The sequence below is a fragment of the Protobothrops mucrosquamatus genome, unplaced genomic scaffold, assembly GCF_001527695.2.
Source record: "Protobothrops mucrosquamatus isolate PMUCROS unplaced genomic scaffold, P.Mucros_1.0 scaffold2170, whole genome shotgun sequence".
NCBI classification, from domain to species: domain Eukaryota; kingdom Metazoa; phylum Chordata; class Lepidosauria; order Squamata; family Viperidae; genus Protobothrops; species Protobothrops mucrosquamatus.
The window spans coordinates 13,977-36,312 of record NW_015388264.1 but is presented as its reverse complement, the minus strand read 5'-3'; the positions used below and the strand labels follow the sequence as shown (position 1 = coordinate 36,312).

The 22,336-nt window shown below is 38.3% G+C and overlaps 1 protein-coding gene across 1 annotated transcript; it reads right to left on the bottom strand.

Moving 5' to 3' along the window:
* Positions 1–5,150: 5,150 nt before the first annotated feature.
* On the bottom strand, positions 5,151–17,553 carry D2HGDH (D-2-hydroxyglutarate dehydrogenase). Its single transcript, XM_015824236.1, has 10 exons — positions 17,481–17,553; positions 15,252–15,658; positions 14,807–14,864; positions 12,977–13,116; positions 12,187–12,380; positions 11,763–11,931; positions 10,072–10,215; positions 8,436–8,578; positions 6,557–6,722; positions 5,151–5,542 (listed from the first exon to the last, which is right to left on the bottom strand). Exons 2-10 carry the CDS (start codon positions 15,649–15,651, stop codon positions 5,280–5,282), a joined length of 1,677 nt encoding a protein of 558 aa, XP_015679722.1. The 5' UTR covers positions 15,652–15,658; positions 17,481–17,553; the 3' UTR covers positions 5,151–5,279.
* Positions 17,554–22,336: the final 4,783 nt, after the last annotated feature.

The following is a 22,336-nucleotide window of genomic DNA, read 5'->3' as shown; positions in this document are numbered from 1 at the left end:
CGCCGAGAAAGCCGGGGCCGCCGAGAAAGAAAACGGCGAGCGGCCCGCGGCTATCTTCTCCCCCTCCCGGAAAACTCACCAGGGAGGGAGCAGATCCTCTGGCTCCTCAGGGGTCTCTCTTCTGGCTCCTTCGGGGGTCTCCGAAGCCCCCCCTCTACCCTTCTTCCGCTCCATTAGTGCGGAGCTAAAGGACAACGTCCACCATCATGCAGACATGCGCACAATTAAGACATGACCACAATTAAGCCCAAACTTGTTAAGAAAGTTTTGCACCATTTTACTACCTTTTTTGCTGCAGTTGTTAAGCAAATCACCACAGTTGTTAAGTGAATCATGAGGTGATTAAGTCAGTCTGGTTTCCCCCATTGACTTTGCTTGTCGGAAGCCAGCAGGGAATATTACAAATGGTGATCACATGACCCAGGGGCACTGGAACTGTCATAAATCTATGCCAGTTGCCAGGTCCATGAGGATGCTGCAACACTTGTAAGCATGAAAACCAGTCATAAATCATTTTTTTCAGTAACTTTGAATGGTCACTAAACAAATGCTTGTAATTTTGAGGACTACCTGAGGTGATGATAGGCTTTCTCTACAAAAAAAACCAAAGCACATTTCTTTGTGCAAGCTTTTGTTACACTGGTGAATGTACTTGAAAGCAATTTGAAAAAAAGAGCATTTATATATGAAAACATGGGATTATGTGTCATCCAGTCAATTTCAACTTTCAATAATCACATAGAATAGATTATCTCCATAATGATCTGTCCCCATCCTAGTATCTCAGGTCTTTCAAAAGTGTGCCCTTTATTGATTCTATATAATAAATCCACCCACTTTGCTTCTGGTCATCCTCTTCTCTTTCCTTCCATCTTTCCCAATATTATAGATTTCTCAAGAGTTTGGTCTTTGCATAATATGTTCAAAGTATGGAAATTTGAGTTGGTCATTTGTGTCTTGAGTAAGAACTCTGGATTGATTTTTTGATGATCTACTTATATCTTTTGCTAGCTATCCATGGAATAATCAGAAGTACTCTCCGATATTGTGCAGCACTGCGCCTGCCCTCTGGAACACCTTGCCCCTCTCCAGTGAGGTTGGCCTTCAACCTTCCTGATCTTCCATATTCCATAAGAGGGGAGTATTGCAAGGAGGTAGTTGATCAACAGCAGATCCCAACTTCCCCTCATCCTACCTCCACCCTTCTCATCTTTTAATTGGGCTGTTGTATTTGGCTCTGTTTATTTTATTTATGCTTTTATCTTTGTATAGCTTTTATTTTTTATGAATGGTGCCCAGAATTACCTTGATGTAAGATGGGTGGCCAATCAATTTTATAAATTGAAAATAATAATAAGCATCAAACTTCAAAAGCATTAATGTTCTTCCTATCCTGCTTCTTCAATTTTGATTTCCATAGAATGCCCTAGGGCAGCAGTCCCCAACCTGTCCAGCTCTGTGGACCAGCAGCGGTGGGGGGGGGGAATGGGTTTGTGAACATGGAGCTCCACATGCCTCAGGCCACGGACAGAGGATTGGGGACCCCTGCTATAGGGAATACATTGCTTGCACTATCTGATCCAAATATCTTTCCCAAGCTTTTCATGGCTGCTTGTTCCTTTACAATTGATGGTTGATCCTAAAAGGCAGAAGCTATCTACCACTTTGATATTTTCATTGTCAGTTCTAAAGCTGGTTAGGGCTCCTTTTATAATTAGTTTGATCTTTTTAATATTACCTTTTAGTCCCATTTTTTTCACTGTGCTATTTTTGTTACAGGAGCTTGTATATCCTTTGCTTTTTCAGCCATCAGAGTAATGTTATTAACATAGTGCAAATTATTGATGTTTCTTCCTCCAATTTAAAAAAATATTCATCTTCTTCCAATCAACTTCCCTTATATATTCAGGGAGAGTCTCATTCTTTTTATATATATACATAATATTTTATTAGTTTTCTAATTTTTAAGTATTTAAACGTGGTGACTGGGTTAATCAATAGTTCAATAACATACATAAGTCTTTAGTATAAATCTCAAGTTACAACATCAGATATTTCCTCTCTTTTTCCCTTAATGTCTACTATCTCATATTAGGCTAATACAATTATTATTATATCAACTAAGTAAAAACATCTTTGTTACATTTATCAATAATTTTTAGCTTATACATATCTTAATTGTGTTTACATTCAATCCTTATATACCATCAATCTCCTGTTATTGCTTTCTTCCCAAGTTTTAATTTCCCATCAATATTCAAATTAACATTTGGTATTTATAACTTCCAAGCTTTAGATAACCAAAGTTTCCCTTATCTCAACTTCTTCCTTTTTCCCTTTTCATAACAAAATCTAATATTCGAAATACACATCTATTTGAATATAGTCAATTATAATGTTACTTTATTTTCTAAAAATTATCTATTTTCCATCATATTCAACCCTCTAGTTAGAAATATGAGATCCCCTCTAATAACTCAAAACTCTTATTTTCTTCAGCCTTACTCTGGCTTTCTTCCTTTGCCAACTAACCTTCCATGCCAGTGCTTTTGAATCATCAAATAGTTCTCCATTGTTATTTATATTCTTTGGAATAAGAAAGACCATTTAGTTGCAAGTTTTTTGGGAGAACTAGCCCATTTGTATTCATTAAATCGCCTCCCTATTACTCCAATTTCCCATATTTGTCCTGATAGGTTTATCTTCCATTCAATCTGTTCTTCTTCCTTTTCCTCAAATTTCTTCTGATTTTTGTAAAAGGTCTTTTTTTTCAGTGTTGTCACTCCCTTTTCTGATTTTTCCATTGGCTGGATCTGTTGATCAATTGAGTCCTCTGTCTTAGTGTTTAGTTGTTCTCCTATTATTTTCTGCATTGTTAGTTCTTTGGTTGTAGTCAAAATCTGGGTTTGTATATTTAAGCTGGCATCTTGTTCCTTTATGTTGTATTTTATTTTGTCACAAGCTGAAAGAATGGTTTCATGTATTGATTTCAACATGGAAACGATTTTTTCCTGATCTTCATCCTATTCTCTTGATAGTATGTTAAGCTGAAGACTTTAGAATCAAACGTTAAGAATAGTTTTTTGTTTTTTAAAGCTAGGTATGGGATATCTATTTCATGTGTGATAAGTGGTCTTTATAGTAGAACTTGTTTGTCGAGTAAGAGTTTATAGTCCAAGGTATTCCATCATCTCGTATAATATATGCTTCTCATGTAAAGAAATAGGAAAGTAATTCCCCATGTATAGCTCTGAAAGTCAGTGGAAGTTTACATTCATAGTTCAAACAGGCCAGTTATGCCGCTCAGAAATTCCTTCTTTGCAGCTGAGTTTTTCACAGGTGGTAGCTGTCAAGGTCAGAGAAGTTTTTTCTGGAGTCCTCTGGGCTTCAAACCAAGTTTCTTTTAGGCAATAAGAAGTTGTAATACCACACTTCGCCATAAGATGTCACCGATGCTGTTTAAAGCTTTTTAAGTCTAAAGTTTTTATGATGGTTTTTCAAGTCTTATTTTTTTATATATATATAAAAACAAATGTCTCCAATAAGAATAGGAACACTTTTAGTCCCCAAGTTTCCAAAGCATATATATCCAGTTGAATTAAAATTGTTCTTATAGTTGCTCCCCTGGGTAGGTAGTCACCGCTTTTCTTAGAGGGTGGGGTAGAAATTCCCTTCCCTCTCTCCTCACAGGGGGAAAAATACTTTGGGTAGCTTTTACAGGAAAAAATATTTAAAGTCTTAAAAAGAAGATCAGATCTCACCCAGTTTCATCTGTGCTGCTTTAAAGATGCTTGATGGTGATTTTGACTTCAGCTGTCAGCAGTGATGAGCCATATTGCTATGGCCGGTCTTTCCCCCGCTGGTTTGGAGGGTTTCCCTGGATCAAAAAGAAGGGTCGCCGCCCTCCTGCAATCAAACGGGGGTCCCCTCCTTGCTCGTTGCCCCTGCAGGGCGACTTTCAACCCTTTCCAGGGTACCCTGGCAGAACTAAAGTGGACACAGAAGACGGAGCTCACCTTCCTGCGTCCGCAGATGCCACGATGGCAAACCAGAAGTCCACAAGGAGAGTCTCATTCTTTTGTCAATCTGAATCAGTTTGTTTTACCATGATCTCTCATATTGTGATTTTATAATCTCTTTGTAGATTTTGATGAGGACAATGAGATATTCTAGATTCCCATTTTTAAAGCACATTCCAATTTGACATGACTGACAGAATCAAAGGCCGCCTATAATCAGTAATGTCTATAATCAACAGTGAGTTGTTTCACTTACTCAATTATCCAGTGTACTTCAGCAATGTTTTGTGATTCTCAGTCTTTTCTAAAGCCAGCCTAAACATTTGTTATCTTCTACTTCATATAGAGCTCTAAAGTTCCCAAGTTTTGTCTTATAGTTTGTACACTGTTAAGTTTTTCTTTGGAATTGGTATTTAAATTTATCTCTTTAAATCTATTCACTATTCTTCTTTTGCTTGGCTGGTATGGCTTGGTTAGAATCTTCATTAACTGAGAATTTACTAATTTTTTCTTTTGTTGTTATACAGGCTTCTGTAGATATTCTATCAATATTCTATCAATAGAAACTATATTATAGTTGAGACAGGTCACTGCTTCAGACAGGAAGGCGGTGCAGAGAGTGGTGAGAATGGCCGAAAAGATCATTGGCAGTTCCCTCCCTCCCATCCAGGACATAGCACAGAAGCGTTGCTTGAGCAGGGTCCGTAAGATTATCTGGGACACTACACATCCTCTTCACGACCTATTTTCCTTGTTACCTTCTGGGAGGGGGCTTCGTGGTATCTGTAGCAGAACATCCAGATTCAGCCAGAGTTTCATTCCATACAGCATTAACCTTGCAAACTCTCAAGCTTCCTCCTTCCATTATATATTCAAGAAGGACAATATTTAATATTTATTTGCTACGTATATTTAGGGATGTGGGTCTATACATATGTTGTTCATAGTATGTTTAGGTGTGTGTCATGTATGTGTTTCACTTTGAGAGCGGGCAACTAAATTTCTTTTTGGATGTGTGCCATTGTGCCCACAGTATAAAATTGACAATAAAGGTTATCTCATCTTATCTTATCTAAAGCTGCCAACATTTTCATTCAGATTAGAAAGTAAAACTGTGGTCTGGGAAGTGAATACAGTTCAATTGTTTTATTATTCCTTCTTTAAAAAAAATAGAAAATTGGCTCTGGCTTCAGAGTTCATTTATAAAAAGACCTGATATACCATACTTCAAGCAACAGATCAATTCTTCCAAAAGAATCATCATGCAGCCTTTGACGGTAATGTTTTATAAGGGTTTAAAATTCCTTTAGGATCTAACATAACCTTGAATTGCTGCATGAGAAGAACTGCTTCTTTGGGCTTACTGTAATGGATATAATGTTTCTTCTTGAAACCTAGGCCATGTTCTGCACTGATGCTTCCATAATATTGTGACACCCACTCATACACATATGGCTCAATGGCATCCTGTAGAGAATGACTATAGGACTCTGCTGTGACATTCAGGTGCAAGTTTCCATCTCCTGTCAAAGCAAACCAGAAATAAGAATTGATTTCAAAAGAAGAAAATAGACAATACAATTATTCTCTGTCTGTGATATGCATAATACTGAGAATTGGTTTCAAAAGAGAAAGCAGACAATACTTTACTAATTCCTTAGCTATGATATGCAATAATATTTTTTATTAAAATGCACCAATTTCCATACTCCTTTGCAGTTAACTGGAGATGGTAGAAATGGTAAGCCAACATGTTGCAATATTTTGATCTTCTCTGGAAATGCTGAAATCTTGAGGGTACTAAATTGAAAAAGTCTATTCTAAACATGGGATCATACCAGTCTTCCATAGTTCATGGCTTTATTTTTGAACAAAAAAGAACTAAAATATATAACTATCATATTCTTCAAAGATATAAAAAAATACAGAGGGACACTAGTTTCTTGGTAGCAGACATCTGTGTTTAATCTTTGTGCATAACTTTGCATGTCCACTTTCAGTGATCATGCTAGATCTTTATCCATATTTGTTATAAAGCCTGGCCTTCTGTCCCTTTCAAAAACGCTCCCTATAAGCTGCTAGAACAACATTGCCAATCTGCACCTTCCATAAGGTTTGTTCATGGTCTTAGGAAATAATGCCCTATATCCATGTTGAGTGGTCTCTTTCTGAAATTTCCTGCCCAAAGAACTCGTATGATTTCAGCATTTCCAGAGAAAATCACTCTGGCAATGGATTATTTCATTTTAATTTTTAAAACATAATTTATTCTGGGCCAACAACACTTCATCTAATATGCATACTTATGGTAATTATGTCAGGTCAGCAAATATTATATCTTTGCTGCAGATGCCTGAACCACACACAAACACACCAACTTGACTGAGACCAAAAGATAATGGTTTAAAATTATCTAGCAATTGAAAACTGAAATGAGATTTAAATCCAGAACTGAAACACAATCAGTGATTTTGCTACAATGATTCAAAATCCAAATAATCCATAATTAAGGTTTTTATCAGCATATTGGAACTCACCTAGATGTCCATAGCCAACCACATTCTTAGCAGCTGTACCCAGACGTATTTTCATGTCAGTCACAAGATCATAGAGTTTTTCGACAGGGAGTGAAATGTCATATTTATAAACAACTCCATCACATGTCAGGGCTTCTGTGATCCGTTCCCGTAAAGCCCATAATGCCTGTAGTTGACCAAATATATTGTTTGGAAGAAACAATACCACACTGGCATTCTTAAAAATATATGATTGACAAAAGTTATAGGTTTAACTGTGTCTTTATGTTGTTCTCATTTCTGAATGTTGTATTATTTTTATTGGTTTGTTCCACTGTATTCTGCTTTAGATTATTTTTTAATGAAAACCAGGTTAAAAAGAACATACAATAAGTAACTTATATTATATTCATGTCAACGCTGCTAATATTGAATATTCTTGCTTTGACAAAATAGGCAGAACTTTCTGGTACTTTTAGAGTTAATTCAGATGAGAAAGGGAGGAGAGAAAAGCCCGGGAAAGGGAACGGAAGAGAACCTTTGCCCTTCAAACTAATTGGAGAACATAAATCATGACAGCAAAATAAGGGAGGGAAATGCTAGCAAAAATAACTGCTCGGAGGGTTGGAGATTTCAGATCTTAGCATCCCTTTCATCATGCCGTGCCGACATTTTGTCACATGAATAAAAAGACTTTTTAGGATAAAATGCCTGGAAGTTCTTTGAAGTGTTTCATTAGTCGGAACCATGACAATTCATTTAGATGTGCACATTGAGCAGCAATGCTTGCACAGAAAACATCAGCACTATAGGATTGGGGCCAAAAGGTCTTGTGTATAAATCAGGGATAGGAGGCACATTTGGAATTACATTCTTCCAATATGACTGACATACCTTCTATAGAGAAAGGCAATTACTTATTCACAAAATATGTACCATTCTATGTGGCCTGGCCCCAAAACCCTCATTTACTAAAAAGCAATCTGATGAAATAGCTCCCATCTCCTTTAGACCCAAAATTCACTCTGCAACTCAAGTTATCTTTGTCTTTTGTCTTTTTTCTAGCTCTGGGCCTATTTTCAAACAAAACATTAAATTGCAGCCTTTCAACCACTTTTTTTAATTGTGTATCATATATATGGAACTGATAAGAGGTTTACAGGCATTCTTGTATGAAACATTAGACTAGAAGCAAAGATGGGACAACTTTTTAAACCTAGAAACTGCACTATGATCTTTTGTCTTGCTTGAGGGTTTAGGAGATGATGGCCAATGATACTGAGTCTTTAAAATGCAAAATATGTAAATTTTAGACTCACTCATTCTGTGGGATTGTGAGGATTATAGATGGGTACTGGTAGTCACACAAGACCCACAGATTGAGGGTAAGTTCTGCAATAGAGTAGTCACACTCCCAGGTCCTATAAGATGATTTTCTTTGAGCGATGGAACCCAAAGTGCACCTATTCTGCCTGATCGTACTGGAACATCAGAAAGATTTGGAAATAACATTCCCTCAGATAATCCAGAACAGGGGTCCCCAACCCCCCGTCCGTGGATTACTACCGGGCCACGGCATGCCAGCAAGCAGTCCGCACAAACAAGGAAAGCCCCATCCACGGGATGCAGGCAGCACACAAAACCACTCACCCTCTGGTCTGCAGAAACACCTCTCCACGGAACTGGTCCCTGGTGCCCAAAAGGTTGGGGACCCCTGATCTAGAAAGTTCTCTAAGACTCTTACTCCAACCGAGCCACAGATTAGTGTTTGAATTTAGCATTTAGTGATCACTTATTAAAACTACATGGCCAATAGTTGCAAATTTAATTTATGTATGTTTTAAATTTAAATCATATTTGAATCCAAACCAAACATGTTAGTAAGAAAGAAAAAAAATACCTTTATCTTTTTTCCTTCTGAGGCCAGAGTTCCATCTGCCACCAAATCTGAGCCCATTACATGTTCCAGGAAATGGCTGAGTTTTTCCTCATCATGAGTAGAATTGGAGCCTGAAGTCTCAATTAACACATAAAAAGGACTTTCTAGGTTTACAAAAAGCAGAATTAAAGAGTCATATAGTTTCAAACAAATACATCTACTGAAGTTCTGATATTTATATATAACAATCAAATTAAATTTCCTAGATTATGAAAATTGAATAATATAGAGTTGGGACACACACATACATCCAAAGTCCTACTGTAGGGATGGGATGTTGCTGAAAGAGATGAGCAAAGAATGTCAGGAGTGTATGCCAATATTCCCATACATATTCCCAGCAGGGTCACCCAAAGTGTGAAAGTTATCCCAGCTGCCCAGCTAAAGTCAAAGAGTACAGTGAAAAAATAGGACTAAAATTAAATATAAAGAAGACCAAATTAATGACAAAAGATACAACAACCAGCCTTAGAATTAACAATGAAGATACTGAAGTAGGGGTAGCTTCTGCCTTTTAGGATCAGCCATCACCATAAAGCAACAAGCAGTCAAAAAATACATGCCACACCAGTAATTGGTAGAGCAGCCATGAAGACTTTGGAAAAGATATTTAAATACCGTGATGCTGGCTAGGGAATTCTGGGGATTGAAGCCCATATATTTTAAAGTTATCAAGGTTGGGAAGCACTAGTCTATACCTACAAAGATCAGAATCATGCCAGCCATGGTATTCCCAGTGACATTCTAAGGAAGCAAAAATTGGACTTTAAAAAAAACAGGATAGGAAGAATATTGATGCTTTTGAACTTTGGTGTTGGTGAAGACACCTGAGAATATTGTGCATAGCCTAGAAAACAACCAATGGAGTATCCAATAAATCAACCCAAAGTTCTCACTCAGGGCATAAATAGCCTGGCTCAAATTATCCTATTATCAACATATTGCTTTGAGAATGGAAATTCTCTCTCTTCATAAAGATCATCCTCTTTATTCACTGCATGTTATGCCAAATTATCTTCTGTAATTCTATAACATCAATGACCCTTACATTTTAGCCAAGATTATGAACAATGGTTAATATAATCTTTATGATAGAATTTCAAGAATCTCTGGCCCCAATTAGCAGAATGAAGAAATAGATCCAGAACACAGAACAATGGCAAATCACATTTTGAAAGCATGTGAACTAAAGTATAACATCTACAGAGAGATGCTTTTAATAAATCAAGTATTACTTAAGTGTACTCAGAGATTATAAACTCCCTCCTAAGTCTCTTAACTGTTCTACATTAACTTAAACTATAAATTAAGGAAATTGGCAATCACTTTCCCCTGATATCATGATAAATTGGACTTTTGTTAAAGTCATAGGTTTAATAATGATTTTTTAAAAAACCAATAAATATTCTCATGCAAGATCACAATATCTACATCATCATGTAACTCTGAGCAAAATATATTGAAGAACTAAATTAATTTAGGTAACAGGGCAGCAAATTAAGTACAAATGAATCTAGTACATTTAAAGCCAGCCATCAAATTATTTAAGCAAAAATAAAGATGCATACATAGGAATCCATTTGGGAGCAGCTGGTACCTGCTACTGGGTTGGTCAGTTTCAGATGTCTCTCTACCAACTTCATGCATCCATTGTCCATGAACTCATAAGCAGACAGAATCTCTCCCAGCATATCCTTGCAGATTGTGAAGGTTCTCAGGACCTGAGAGAAACTTGGGCAAGCTTTATGGTGAAAGCAAAAATCACAGAAAATAAGTAAGAAGGCACTTTTTTTAAAAAAAAAAAAATGGTAATTGGAAATTTTCATATCTATTCTCTTTTTCTTTAAATATGTAATTTTACCTTAATTCATTGTCTTTACTCCAAGATTAATAAAAGAAAATGAAACTGACAGTCATTTCTACAAAACTAAAATAGGTAATAGAAATTTAACTGTTCTCATTTAGAGTGCATGAAAAGCAGAAATTAATCGATTCCCCTAGCTTTCATAAATGAAGGCAAACAAATGTATCCCAGGACAATGTTGCAGGATCCAATCTGGATCAGTCACCGGGACCAGGGGTTTTGTCTTCTGAGTTTTCGGACTTGTGCCGGAGTCCCCATCCTCAGGGGACTTCAGGGAACACAGAGAAGTTCCCCGAGGGTGGGCTCTAGCACGAGCTCGGAAGACGAAACCTCTGGTCCCGGTAACCGACCCAGATTGGATCCCCTAGTTTTGTTTGACACTGCCCCACCCCAAGCAAATATCACCAACTGAAAACATCCACTATCCATCTTAATATGATGAAACAGAGCTGGAGGAAAAGCTGAATTCTGACATTTGCTCTGTTTAGGCCCAAGTGTTTTGTAATTAGTAAATGTGTTCAATGGGAATATGACTCCTTGCTGATATGTGTGCTATTCCAAAAAAGTACTTAAGTCATGTTCAAAAGCATCCCAGACAACAGCTGAACAGGTGTGGGGAAAGACACACTATGAAACATCAGAGCAAGATCTTCTCTCTTCCCAACATCATCATGCACTGCGGCCTATCAGCAGCTATTCAAGCTGATTCAAGTTTTGCAACCAGGAATAGCTTGGAGATTTGGTAGGTACTGGGCAAGAGCCTGGTTTTAAAGACCTAGACTTACCCATTGCCCAAATCAGGTTGAACCCATCCCTTAGAAGCCACTCGACTGCATCACCAACAAATTAGTTGGTATTATATTGCATATGTGGCAAAACCTATGTCAAAATAAGGAGGAAAGTGTTACTTCAAAACCAGTACAACTAAGAACAACTTAAAGGTGCCCCAGAAATGGAGTGAAGGTATAGTAAAGGCAACTCATAAAGGCACAGCGGAAAAAAGGAGGTAGCCAGATGTGGTTTTGTTGTAGTTAGGTACAAGTAAGGAATTAGTTTGTTTCATTCCACATCAGAGCTGTGATTTGTCATTGACACAGTTTTAAGGTGGCATCTATAAATTAGACAAGATTCATGATAATTCTATTTCATATTCAGTTATTATTTCAAGAAGCCCTGATTTCTTACATCTGCATATGGCTTCCATGCCAATAGTAAAAAGCAGTTTGCTAATGGCATAAATTATTTTCTCTATTCTCATCCCTGTTTCTATTAATAACACTGGTGATCACATCAAATAGTTACAAAACCTAAATATAAGAAAGTAGCTTTGATAAACTAACTGCTGCCTCAGATGCATTCTTCCTGTGCAACTCTTGGAAGTACAAAAAGTGCATCTAAAAACAAGAGACAGGAATGACTCGCACCAAGAAATGCCAGATTCACAGCATTTGGTTTCCGTGGACAGAGAATGGACACAGCAGTGACCATCCCCAAAGTCCCCTCTGAGCCAATGAAAAGCTGCTTCAAGTCATAGCCAGTATTGTCTTTCCGCAGCGATGCCAAACAGTTCAGGATGGAACCATCAGCCAGCACCTAAAAGAGGACAAACTTTGGTCCATCATTAATGAATCAGCTTTATTTCAAATAGATCAATACAATGTTTTTATTTTAAATTTTGTTTATGATGGTTACACAGGCTGAACTAGAGAAACAGTATATTCTAAATTGTATTTTTGTAGGAAAAAAAGGTAGTACTACCTTTGCAATAGAATAAAGAATAAATGGTAGAGAATAAGTATTTTTTTAAAAATTAAAAAACAGAAAGCGCTTTTTTGAATTTCAACTTACCACCTCTAATCCAAGAACTGTCCCTCGAAGGGACCCATACCTCAGGAGGCGCAAGCCCCCTGCATTTGTAGCTACATTTCCTCCAATATGGCAACTACCCTTGGCTCCAAGGTCAAGAGGCATGACAAAACCCTTTGACTCCAAATATTGGTTGAGGTTCTCTAAAATGCAGCCCGCCTGGCAAATCAGGATTCCTGGGACATAAGTATCAAGTTACAGTATGTCAGATAAAAATCATTCTCTTTCTAATGGAGCAGTTTTCTCAAAATTCAGGCATAAAACAAGCTAGTTGGATTTGTGGGATACAATTAATAATCAAAGATCTAGCAGCTGCTTCTTCACGACTGGCTAAGCTCAGTTAATTTTAATTTAGCCCAGTTATTTTCATTTAGCATGCTGCCTAACGCAGTCTCTGGTGAATTTATGGCTCAATATATTGGGCAAAACAAGGAAATAAATTTAAAAGTGTGGTATGAACTCAGTTGGATCACCTTGAGTAGGTCACTATCTCTTCAACTAACCTTTCTTGCAGTAGTAAGGTGACTATTATATATGCAAGATCCTTTCTTAGACCAGAGAACACTTTGAAGTCTTCAAAGATATGGCTGAGGATGCAGACTTTTAAATAGCTTTATCTCCTGTACTTAGATTTTTTTTCCCCTGTTGTTATAGGCGTGGAGGGGGGAGAGAACAATTTTATCAGGCTTTCTAAGTCTGGAAACCATCTTCCCTGAAAAGAAAATTCTATCAAGCCACCAGATTTGCCCCTCAAACCGTGACAAGAATTTACCAGAAATATGGTCAAAACTGATGATCTTGTTCATAAGTCCTGTGGAAAGAATGATCTCATCAAAGACAGGAACACTGCCACCAACAAGGCCAGTATTGCCTCCCTGAGGATTCACAGCCAGGTTCTTCTCATTACAGTATCTGAAAAGGAACACATTTTTTACTATTCTAGAAGTTAAAAATGCTGCATCCATGACACGATTATTTTAGGTCTCCCCAGATCAAGTCAGAATAAACTTTCTGGCTTCTAGTCAGAAAGTCAATATGATTCCTATATTAACACATGGGGATGGCTAGAAGTGGGAGTTCATCCAAAATACAGGAAATGATTGTCAACATTTACAGCTAGTCCTCACCTTACAACCATTTGTTTAGGGACCATTCAAAGTCATAACAGCACTGAAAAAAGTAAATTACCACCAGTTCTTGTACTTATGACCATTGAGCCATCTCCATGGTCATGTCATCAAAATTCAGGCATTTGGCAATCCGCATGTATTTACAATGGTTGCAGTGTCCTGGGGTCCTGTGATTGTCATTGGTGACCTTCCCCATCACCTTTTGAGAAGCAAAATTAATGGAGGAAGCCAGATTTGCTTAATAACCATGTGATTCACTTAACTAGTGATTCACTTAACAACCATGTCAAAAAGGTTGTAAAATCAAGTGTGACTCACTTAACAACCACCCTGCTTACTAACAAAAATTCTGGTCCCAATTGTGGCTATATGTTGAGAACTACCTGTAATTGTCAGCATTCAGTACACATTTGTACTAAAGGCTTTCAGCATTTAGTATATATTTAGTTGATATTGCTTCTTCAAATGGTGATGTGCTTGCACACATGGATGTGCAAATATGACCTAGGAGAATCTGCAGCTGTTTTCTAGGAGAGTTGATATGCAGAATTCTCTTTGACTATAGATGCTTCTATACACTATAGGTGTAAAAATGCTTCCTGGCTGAAGGCTTCTACTGCTTCCAGTCAAAAGATACCAAGCAGCTATTCCATCATTTTTCCACTTTTGGAGGAAAGGCTACAGTAATAAGAAAAAGATAGAAATGTTGGGAAATTTGGAAAGATTATAGTCAACAATATTTAAATCTTCTATAAAAACCATATGTTTGTGGGAGGGGATTAAACAAATGCATGCTGAGTCTGAAAGCAATCTAGGGTAGAAAAATCCATCTATCTGGAAGCACAATTTTGACAGTATTTTTTATCTGTTCTAAGGTTATAAGATCTTCTTAAAAGCACAAGGCTGATATACTCTGAGGATTCCTTAGTGTTGTCTCAGTTTTTCTTTTTAGAGAACTATTGATTAAACTGAAAAGTATAGAGAATTGTTCTGTGTTCCCACATAAAAATTACGTACTTGTTCATCAATTAAGAGACTATGACAAGATCCAGGAGATAAAAATTACTGTGATGTTTTATTCTCTATATGCAGTAATTAAAAGTTTTCTTCTATCCTCTTAAACATCAATTCATTTATCATATAAGATCATGCTTATTATGAGTGTTTCCTACTTAATGCAATACTAACTGTTCTTTACCTGCTCCAGTCTTTACACTGACAGTTCAGTTACAAAAGGGGTTGAGGGAGGGAGAGAGGGGGGGAGAGAGAGAAATGGAAAGAAAACTCTTCTTCAAAAACTACAATCCTAACTCCTGAATCATTCAGTCTTCAGAAATGTAACAGGACGTGGCCCATTTTGCTTCATTATATACTCTGTTCTTCACATGTGTATGAACAATACAGAAGGCACATTCTTCTCTAAATAACAAAATTTCTAACACTGTACACTATGTTCAAAGAAACATATTTACTTGAGAATCTGAGACACTTCCATTGTTGTCCGTGGCTTTAGCAGTACTGTACTGCAGCCTGCAATGGAAATAAGATGAGAGAATTCTATTACAAGCATGATTTAAGGTTTTTTTTTCTTAATCCAATTACCTAACCCTTCATGCGCAGGGTTGGATGGGGGAGAGGGAAGTTCAGTGTTATCTTTAATTTTAAACCTCCCCCCCCCCGGTTTTCCCATCACTTATTTCTTAATTCCCCCCCCAAAAAAAAGATAGCTACATAATGTAATTTAGTTGGTATTACACTATGGATACTCCTATGCACTATAATTTCCCCCTTCAATGCCAGATTTATCCTTAAATAATGCTTTGAACTAAAGACCTGTCCTGTGCTGTTTGCAGAATGCTTTATCAGGATGGCAACTATAGCAATGTCCAGTTGTAAAAAAAAATTAAAATGATTTACCTCTCACAGACTTTAGCCAGTCCACATTGAAAGGTTTGAGTTCCTCTGCATCAGTAATGACCCTCCCAGGCAAAAGGTGCTCAAAGAAAGTTAAATCAGAATCAGAAATATGGGCAAAGGGCAGCCTCTCTACCCCATACCGTTCACAGGTGAGCATTACTTCCTGGAGATGAAGCTGGCTGGTGTGCAGATTTCTCTTCGCTATGTTGCCGATGCTCCACTGGAGAGAAGGTAAGAGCAGAAGTGTCTTCAGTGGTTCTGTGGCTTTCTTCTCGATTCTGGATAGAGCGGCAGTCCTATTCCATATGCTCCTAGTTTTTCTCTGGCATCTGGTAGCCAACCTGGGTACAGTTCCAATGTACTGAAATAGACAATGCCAGACAAGGCTGGAAATAGCCATAATCAACCTGAAACACAAAAATAACCAGACTGAATCCCTCTTTCCAAAAAGCTCCCATCACATTTTTCACTTTTTTAAAAAATGAAGACCATTTAAAATGAAGACCATTTAGAAAGTCATAGTCATGCATAGGATCACATGATACAACAATTTGCTAAGTTACTCTAGGGCCGTGGTGGCGAACATATGGCACGTGTGCCACAGGTGGCACCCAGAGCCCTCTCTGTGGGCACGTGCGCTCTCGCCCCAGTCCTACACCTTCAGCTGGGTTTTATAAAACCTTTTCACTTTAGGCCTTCGTCACTGTGTGCAAAAAAACCCCAAAAAAACAATCGATCAATCAATTTCAACTTCTCGCGGAAAAAAAAAAGATCTCGCAAAGTTGGAATTGATTGATTGAACTTTTTAGTCCCACTCAGTCTGCCGTTACCATTGCAGCCTTGCCCACCCAATGGGCCACACCCACCCAATGGGCCACGCCCACCCAGCACCCGACGATACATAAGTGGGTTTTGGATTGCAGTTTGGGCACTCGGTCTGTAAAAGCTTCGCCATCGCTGCTCTAGGGCAGTGGTTCTCAACCTTTTTAATGCCGCGACCCCAACCGGTCGTAAGTCGAGGACTAAACCGGTCGTAAGTCGAGGACTACCGAACCGGTTGTAAGTCGAGGACTTTCCCTGCCCGGGAGCGCCGCGCATGCGTGGTTCCGCCCCCTGCGCCGGCCGAGGCGTAGCTGGCAAGCGGCAGAGACGGAGCAGGCCGACCACCAGCTGGCCCAGCCCAAGGGAGGTAAGGCACCCGCCGGAAAAGGGGAAAAAAATGGCGGACAAAAAAAAATGGTGGACAGCCTTGCTTGGCGACCCCCATGAAATGGTCGATCGACCCCAAATGGGGTCCCGACCCACAGGTTGAGAACCACTGCTCTAGGGGGTCAGAGACTAAAAATCACAATTGACTTCACCTATCCTGTTTATTCTACATTGCTATGTAGGAGAAAATACATTTTCAATAAAATGTAATTGTATTAACTCTGCAAGCTGAGTGATGTGAATAATTAATTGCCTGTGCTCCCATACATGAAGGGTCCTCATCCAAAATACAGTTCAGTATTTGAAATGAAGTTTTTACTATACTATACTATAAATATGAAAACTCATTTTACAAACAAAGCATGCACAAAGTGCAAAATATCCCCAGAAACGGGCATGGAAGTTTGGCTGTTTGGGTGCAAACCATAAAAGAGACTAAATCAGATAAGCCTTCTAAGTTTTATTTTTCCTATCTTCAAATTATTTCATCACAGTAGTTAAATGATTACAGGGTTCAGCAGTGTTTCCCACTCTTGACAATTTCCAAATATAGTATATTAATTCCAGGTGCTTTGGAGTTCTCCACTTGGCAGGTCACTGTGGCAGAGAATTCTGCTAGCTGAAGTCCAGAAAACGAACTTTGACATTTGGCTTGAACATCCCTTTTTTTAACCCGCTTCCTGCTAACTGGAAAATTTCAAAAATTGCACTCTCTTTTGTGACCTCGAACTGGCTTGCAAACGGATTTATTATCCTTTTTACGACTGCTAGGACTTAAATAGGAAAGGGGACAAAACGAGGGGGGGCAAAGCCAGAGCTCGATGCTCGTTTTTTTCCGAGCTGTCGGGAAAATGGTATCAGGCGTTTAGGGCGGAAGGAGCACGGGAATCGCAGGCCCTGGAAGAAAATTCTGATCCACTGGTAGCAAAGTGTTAGGGAGGGGAAAGGAAGGGAAGAGTGTCACCAGGCGGAAGTTTCCTCTGTGCGCCTCGCAGGCAGCAGTCGTTGCCATGTACTCACTTTTGCACCAGACCAGGGCCGACCTTTCCCTCTCGGGTAGAATTAGGCAGTCCCTTGTTCGCTCCGCCCCATCTTTGCGAGTAAAGAAGCGACGCGACACGCTCGTCGCCTAAGCGCGATTGAATCGATCAGATACAGATGCTGGTGGTGTTCCTGCTTGCCGACTTTTTCCTCGCAGCGCTGCATCTCTGCCTTTTAATATGCTCTAACCCAGTGTTTCTCAACCTTGACAATTTTAAGGCATGTGGACTTCAACTCCCAGAATTCCACAGCCAGCAATGCTGGCTGTGGAATTCTGGGAGTTGAAGTCCACATGCCTTAAAATTGTACCGCTTCGCCGATTCAGAACAGAAGCTTCTCAATCTATCCGGCCATAGTCTAACCCAGGGGTAGTCAACCTTGGCTCTTTTATGACTCGTGGACTTCAACTCCCAGAATTCCTGAGCCAGCTGTGCTGGCTCAGGAATTCTGGGAGTTGAAGTCCACGAGTCATAAAAGAGCCAAGGTTGACTACCCCTGGCCTAACCTAACGCCTCCCAGAGCTGTCAGAGGCAGCAGAAATACAACCGTTTGCCGTTTGAAAGTTTAACGAATGTGAAGCATTTCTTAAAAAAAAAAAATTGGTAAAAGTTGACATGGCAATATTAATATTCTGGTTAACGCTCGTATTAAAATAGCGGATGCTTCGGGGAAAAAGTCTTAAAAGTGAAACTATCCTGCCCTTCTCATTCGACTTTTGGCCGTAGTAGAAAAGCGGGGGGGGGGGGGGAGACAGAAATGTCTTCAATTTCCCACATTTCTGTGACTTTAAAACGTAACTGGAAAGTCAGTAGATAACACCAATTCTCATTCTCAATTCAGACTCAGGAATTTAGGAAGAGTGGTTAAGGCAGTGGTTCTCAACCTTTTTAATGCCGCGACCCCCAACCGGTCGTAAGTTGAGGACTAAACCGGTCGTAAGTCGAGGACTACACCGGTCATAAGTCGAGGACTACCCAACCGGTCGTAAGTCGAGGACTTTCCCTGCCTGGGAGCGCTGCGCATGCGTGGTTCCGCCCCCTGCGCCGGCCGAGGCGTAGCTGGCAAGCGGCAGAGATGGAGCAGGCCGACCACCAGCTGGCCCAGCTCAAGGGAGGTAAGGCACCCGCTGGAAAAGGGGGGAAAAATGGCGGACAGCCTTGCTTGGCGACCCCCGTGAAATGGTCAATCGACCCCAAATAGGGTCGTGACCCATAGGTTGAGAACTGCTGGGTTAAGGCGTTGGCCACGCTTGCTGGCTGGGTCTTTCTGGGAGTTGAAGTCTACACATCTTAAAAGGTTGCTGAGGTTGAGAAACACTGGATTAAGGCAGAGGTCCCCAACTTTTTGGGCACCAGAGACTGGTTCTGTGGTGAAAGGTTTTTCCATGGACTGGAAAGTGTGGCTTTGTGTGCTGCCTGCATCCCACAGATGGGGCTTGGCTTGTTTGTGCAGACCGGTTGTTGGCATGCCACGGACCAGTACTGGTTCACAGACTGGGGGTTGGGGATCACTGGATTAAGGTGTCAAGAGTCAGAATTCAAACTGCAATCATCTTGATGATTCCAGATGTGCTGGAACTATTTCTTGAATCCCCTGAATTCTAATCTTTCTGGAAGGCACAAAGTTGGCAGAAGCTGTGCTGTTATATCATTCTTGCTGGATAGTAGCTACCATGCAAGATTTTACTAAGCTAGCATTTCCAGTTAAGGTAATGCCATTAAAATCAAGAAGTTGTAAGATAATGATAGCGTCACCTGTTCTAGGATTCTCTCTATCCCGCACTGCTTTAATTAATCTGCATTTAATATGCACTTGCACTTAATGTGGATTAGAAAGGAAGTAGGTAGCCAGCTCAGCCCTTTCAGAACTGATGATCATGATTTTGTTGCTGAATGGTACCATAAAATATGTGATTGTTTGTTTTTGCTACCATGATTTGTAAACAACTTTATAAATTTAATGTATTTTTGAAAATACAGTGATGTCATTCATCCAGGTCTTAGTGAGATGTTAGTTGGCCATTTCAAATTTAATTCAAATTTTATTATTAGATCTACCATTGAATTGAACTGAGTTGCAAAAGTAGAGATTTGTCATCAGGATTTCACTTGGATTTAAAATCTCCAACTAAAATCAAGGTCAAATTTAGAAATGTAGTTTTAGTGGAAGATTACAAAATCCTCTAATCACCTAAGAAAGGATTGATCTGATAAATCATCCAATGCAGGGAGAATAATCACTAGAAGAGGGCTGAATTTTAGTCTATAGAAATGGACATTAAATTAAACATTGTGACTGAAACAACTGCTAGAAGTGTGGATGAATTTAAAGTGGCTATGCTGTCAAATGTCCAACCTTTAAGCTAGATGTTTTCAACAATAATGGAATGAAACTAGTCAAAGCCAATGATTCTTCTTACATAGTTTCCTATAAGATAATGTTATAGTGGTGAAAGTGGGTTAATTGCATTTCAAGTATTAGTTATACTCCAGATTTGGTGTAAAACATAAAAGTGAAATGCAAATCATTCAAAGGGCTCCTGGAATGGAGTTTAAAATATAAATCAGCTACACAACTGAGTTTTCTTCCCCAGAACTTTGAAGCATGAATTAAAAGTTAAAATCTAGATTATAGACAGAATTTTATTTCACTCTAGTTTGTGCACTATTTTCTTTCTCAGAAACAAATAAACAAACATGTCCATATATTTGTTCTCAAAAATACTTTATTTATAATAATATACCTAATATATCCATAACATGATCAAAAATACATTTCACATTTTAATAAAAAGATTTATAATATTCTCTTCATTTACAAAGGAAACATAAACCTAAAGCTCTGACTAGAAAATTTAGGCTGTGACATTTATTTATGAGGAACAATGGGGACGAAGATAACATTTCTTTTTGAAAAATGGAGTTCATTTTTTTAAAACATGTTTCAGCTCCTTATGTTCAAGTTTCAATAATGAAACCGGATATTGTACAATCACATTTAGAATAGTTTCTCAAAAGATAGGAATCAAGATGACAAGCTCAAAACCAATAAGGATTTTAAAGCTTCAAATATAATCTGGTTGGTATCAATGCAAAGCTTCTTTCAAAATAGACATGTCAACATGGAACAATTGCTGAGTCCAACACCATTTTTCAAAAATTGGATGGTGAAATTTTACTCACTCATGCTAAATACCCAATTCCTTGGAACTTAAGGATGAGTTTAAATCTTATTTATGATAAAATTAACAATCAAATTTGCTTCAGGAACTATGTAGCAGCAGTAATTGTTGATATTACATAAAAAGAGCCTTTACTATCAAAGAGTACTGTACTCTACTGACAGGAAAAAACATAATTTAAAAGTAATTGGTATTATACTATAATCTAATGTCACATTCTTCTAAATCTGGAGTAGAAGGTTAAAAGCCATAATTACTACTTGTTAATAACTGAACTACTGATCTGTGAATTCTTACAAAAACTGCTGTCAATAAGAATGCATACTAACTGTTTTATTGGAGGCTAGAAAATCTGTGACCCAGCGGTTATAAAAAGTATGTAACATTGATCAAAAATCCTGTAAGATACTCGATATAATTTTATTAAGCTACAACTGGGACTGTGAAACAGAATTACCAAGCATCTGACAGACTAAAAAATTAGTCAACTGATGCATCACTACCTACAGAGGCACACTTTATTTTATAACAGATCAGTATAGTACACCCCCAATTTCACATTTATCTTTTGTTCTCTTCTAAGAATTTACCTTAACTTAGGGCAGGAATAGATACAATATGTTCCTCCAGATTCTGCTGATTCCTGATGTCTGTCAACTTTAATCAGCATGAACAATGTAAGAGATGATAGGAATTATCAAATACATTTACTGTATGTGGGCACAGACTACTCATTTGTGACTCCTGCTCTTTTTGTAAAAAGTAATATTATCGGTGCTTTGTTTCATCTCTTTTGCAAGAATCTGACTTAGGACAAAATCTGTCTTCTAAAATTCCTAAGCATTGACAACAATACTATATAGTGGTACTTTGGTATTCAACTGCTTTGAAACTCATCCAATTTGGTACTCAATTCACTTTGAAGAAAACGTTTTGTCCTGGTACTTGTCGTTTGTTTGGTAGAGCTAGAACTTGCAAGCTAGAACTTGTCAGTGTCTGTTGCCTCATGATTCATTACTTTTTCCAGCCAAAACAAAGTTAATCATATGGTAGTCCTTGCCTTGTGCACATCCCCTTTCAGTCTTATCTTAGTTTCTGCGGTAATTTTGAATATATTTGCACTTATTTTCTCATGAGTACAGTTAAAGTGAAGTTTTTATTTTATTTAATCTAAGTATTAATTTTTAGATTTGTTTCTCATGTAAAGTATACAATCCCAGCTTTTAACATATTGCCTTAAAATGTGCATTGTTTTTGGTTTGGGAATGTATTGAAATTTATTTTTGGTACTCATCACGCTTCCTGGAACCAATTAATGACAAGTACTGAGGTACCACTGTATAGCAGTATGGCATTCCAGAAGCATATAAGGACCCTACAGCATGAATATTACAATTTTATTTCTTCTCTCCTTCTTAGGAAAATAATGCAGTTTGCACATTTAGAAAGCAAGTACAGAGGAATATAAGTTACAAGCATTCGCTGATGACCTGGTTTTCTTCATTGAGGAACCGATAGAGAGAGGAAATATTCTTATGGGTGAAATAGAAAAATTTGGAATAGTGGCAGGATTAAAAATTAATAGAGAAAAGACTAAAATGTTAGCAAAAAATTTAACTGATAAACAAAAAAGGAAATTGGAAGAGAATTTGGG

Bases quoted from the DNA above. Each gene is read 5' to 3' on its own strand.
- D2HGDH (XM_015824236.1), bottom strand. From the start codon at position 15,651: ATGGCTATTTCCAGCCTTGTCTGGCATTGTCTATTTCAGTACATTGGA. The intron at 13,117-14,806 runs GTAAATATGTTT...GTTCCTTTTCAG, and splicing joins GAAGTGTCTCAGATTCTCAA to ATACTGTAATGAGAAGAACC. The intron at 12,381-12,976 runs GTAAATTCTTGT...CTTATGTCCCAG, and splicing joins CAGTTTTGACCATATTTCTG to GAATCCTGATTTGCCAGGCG.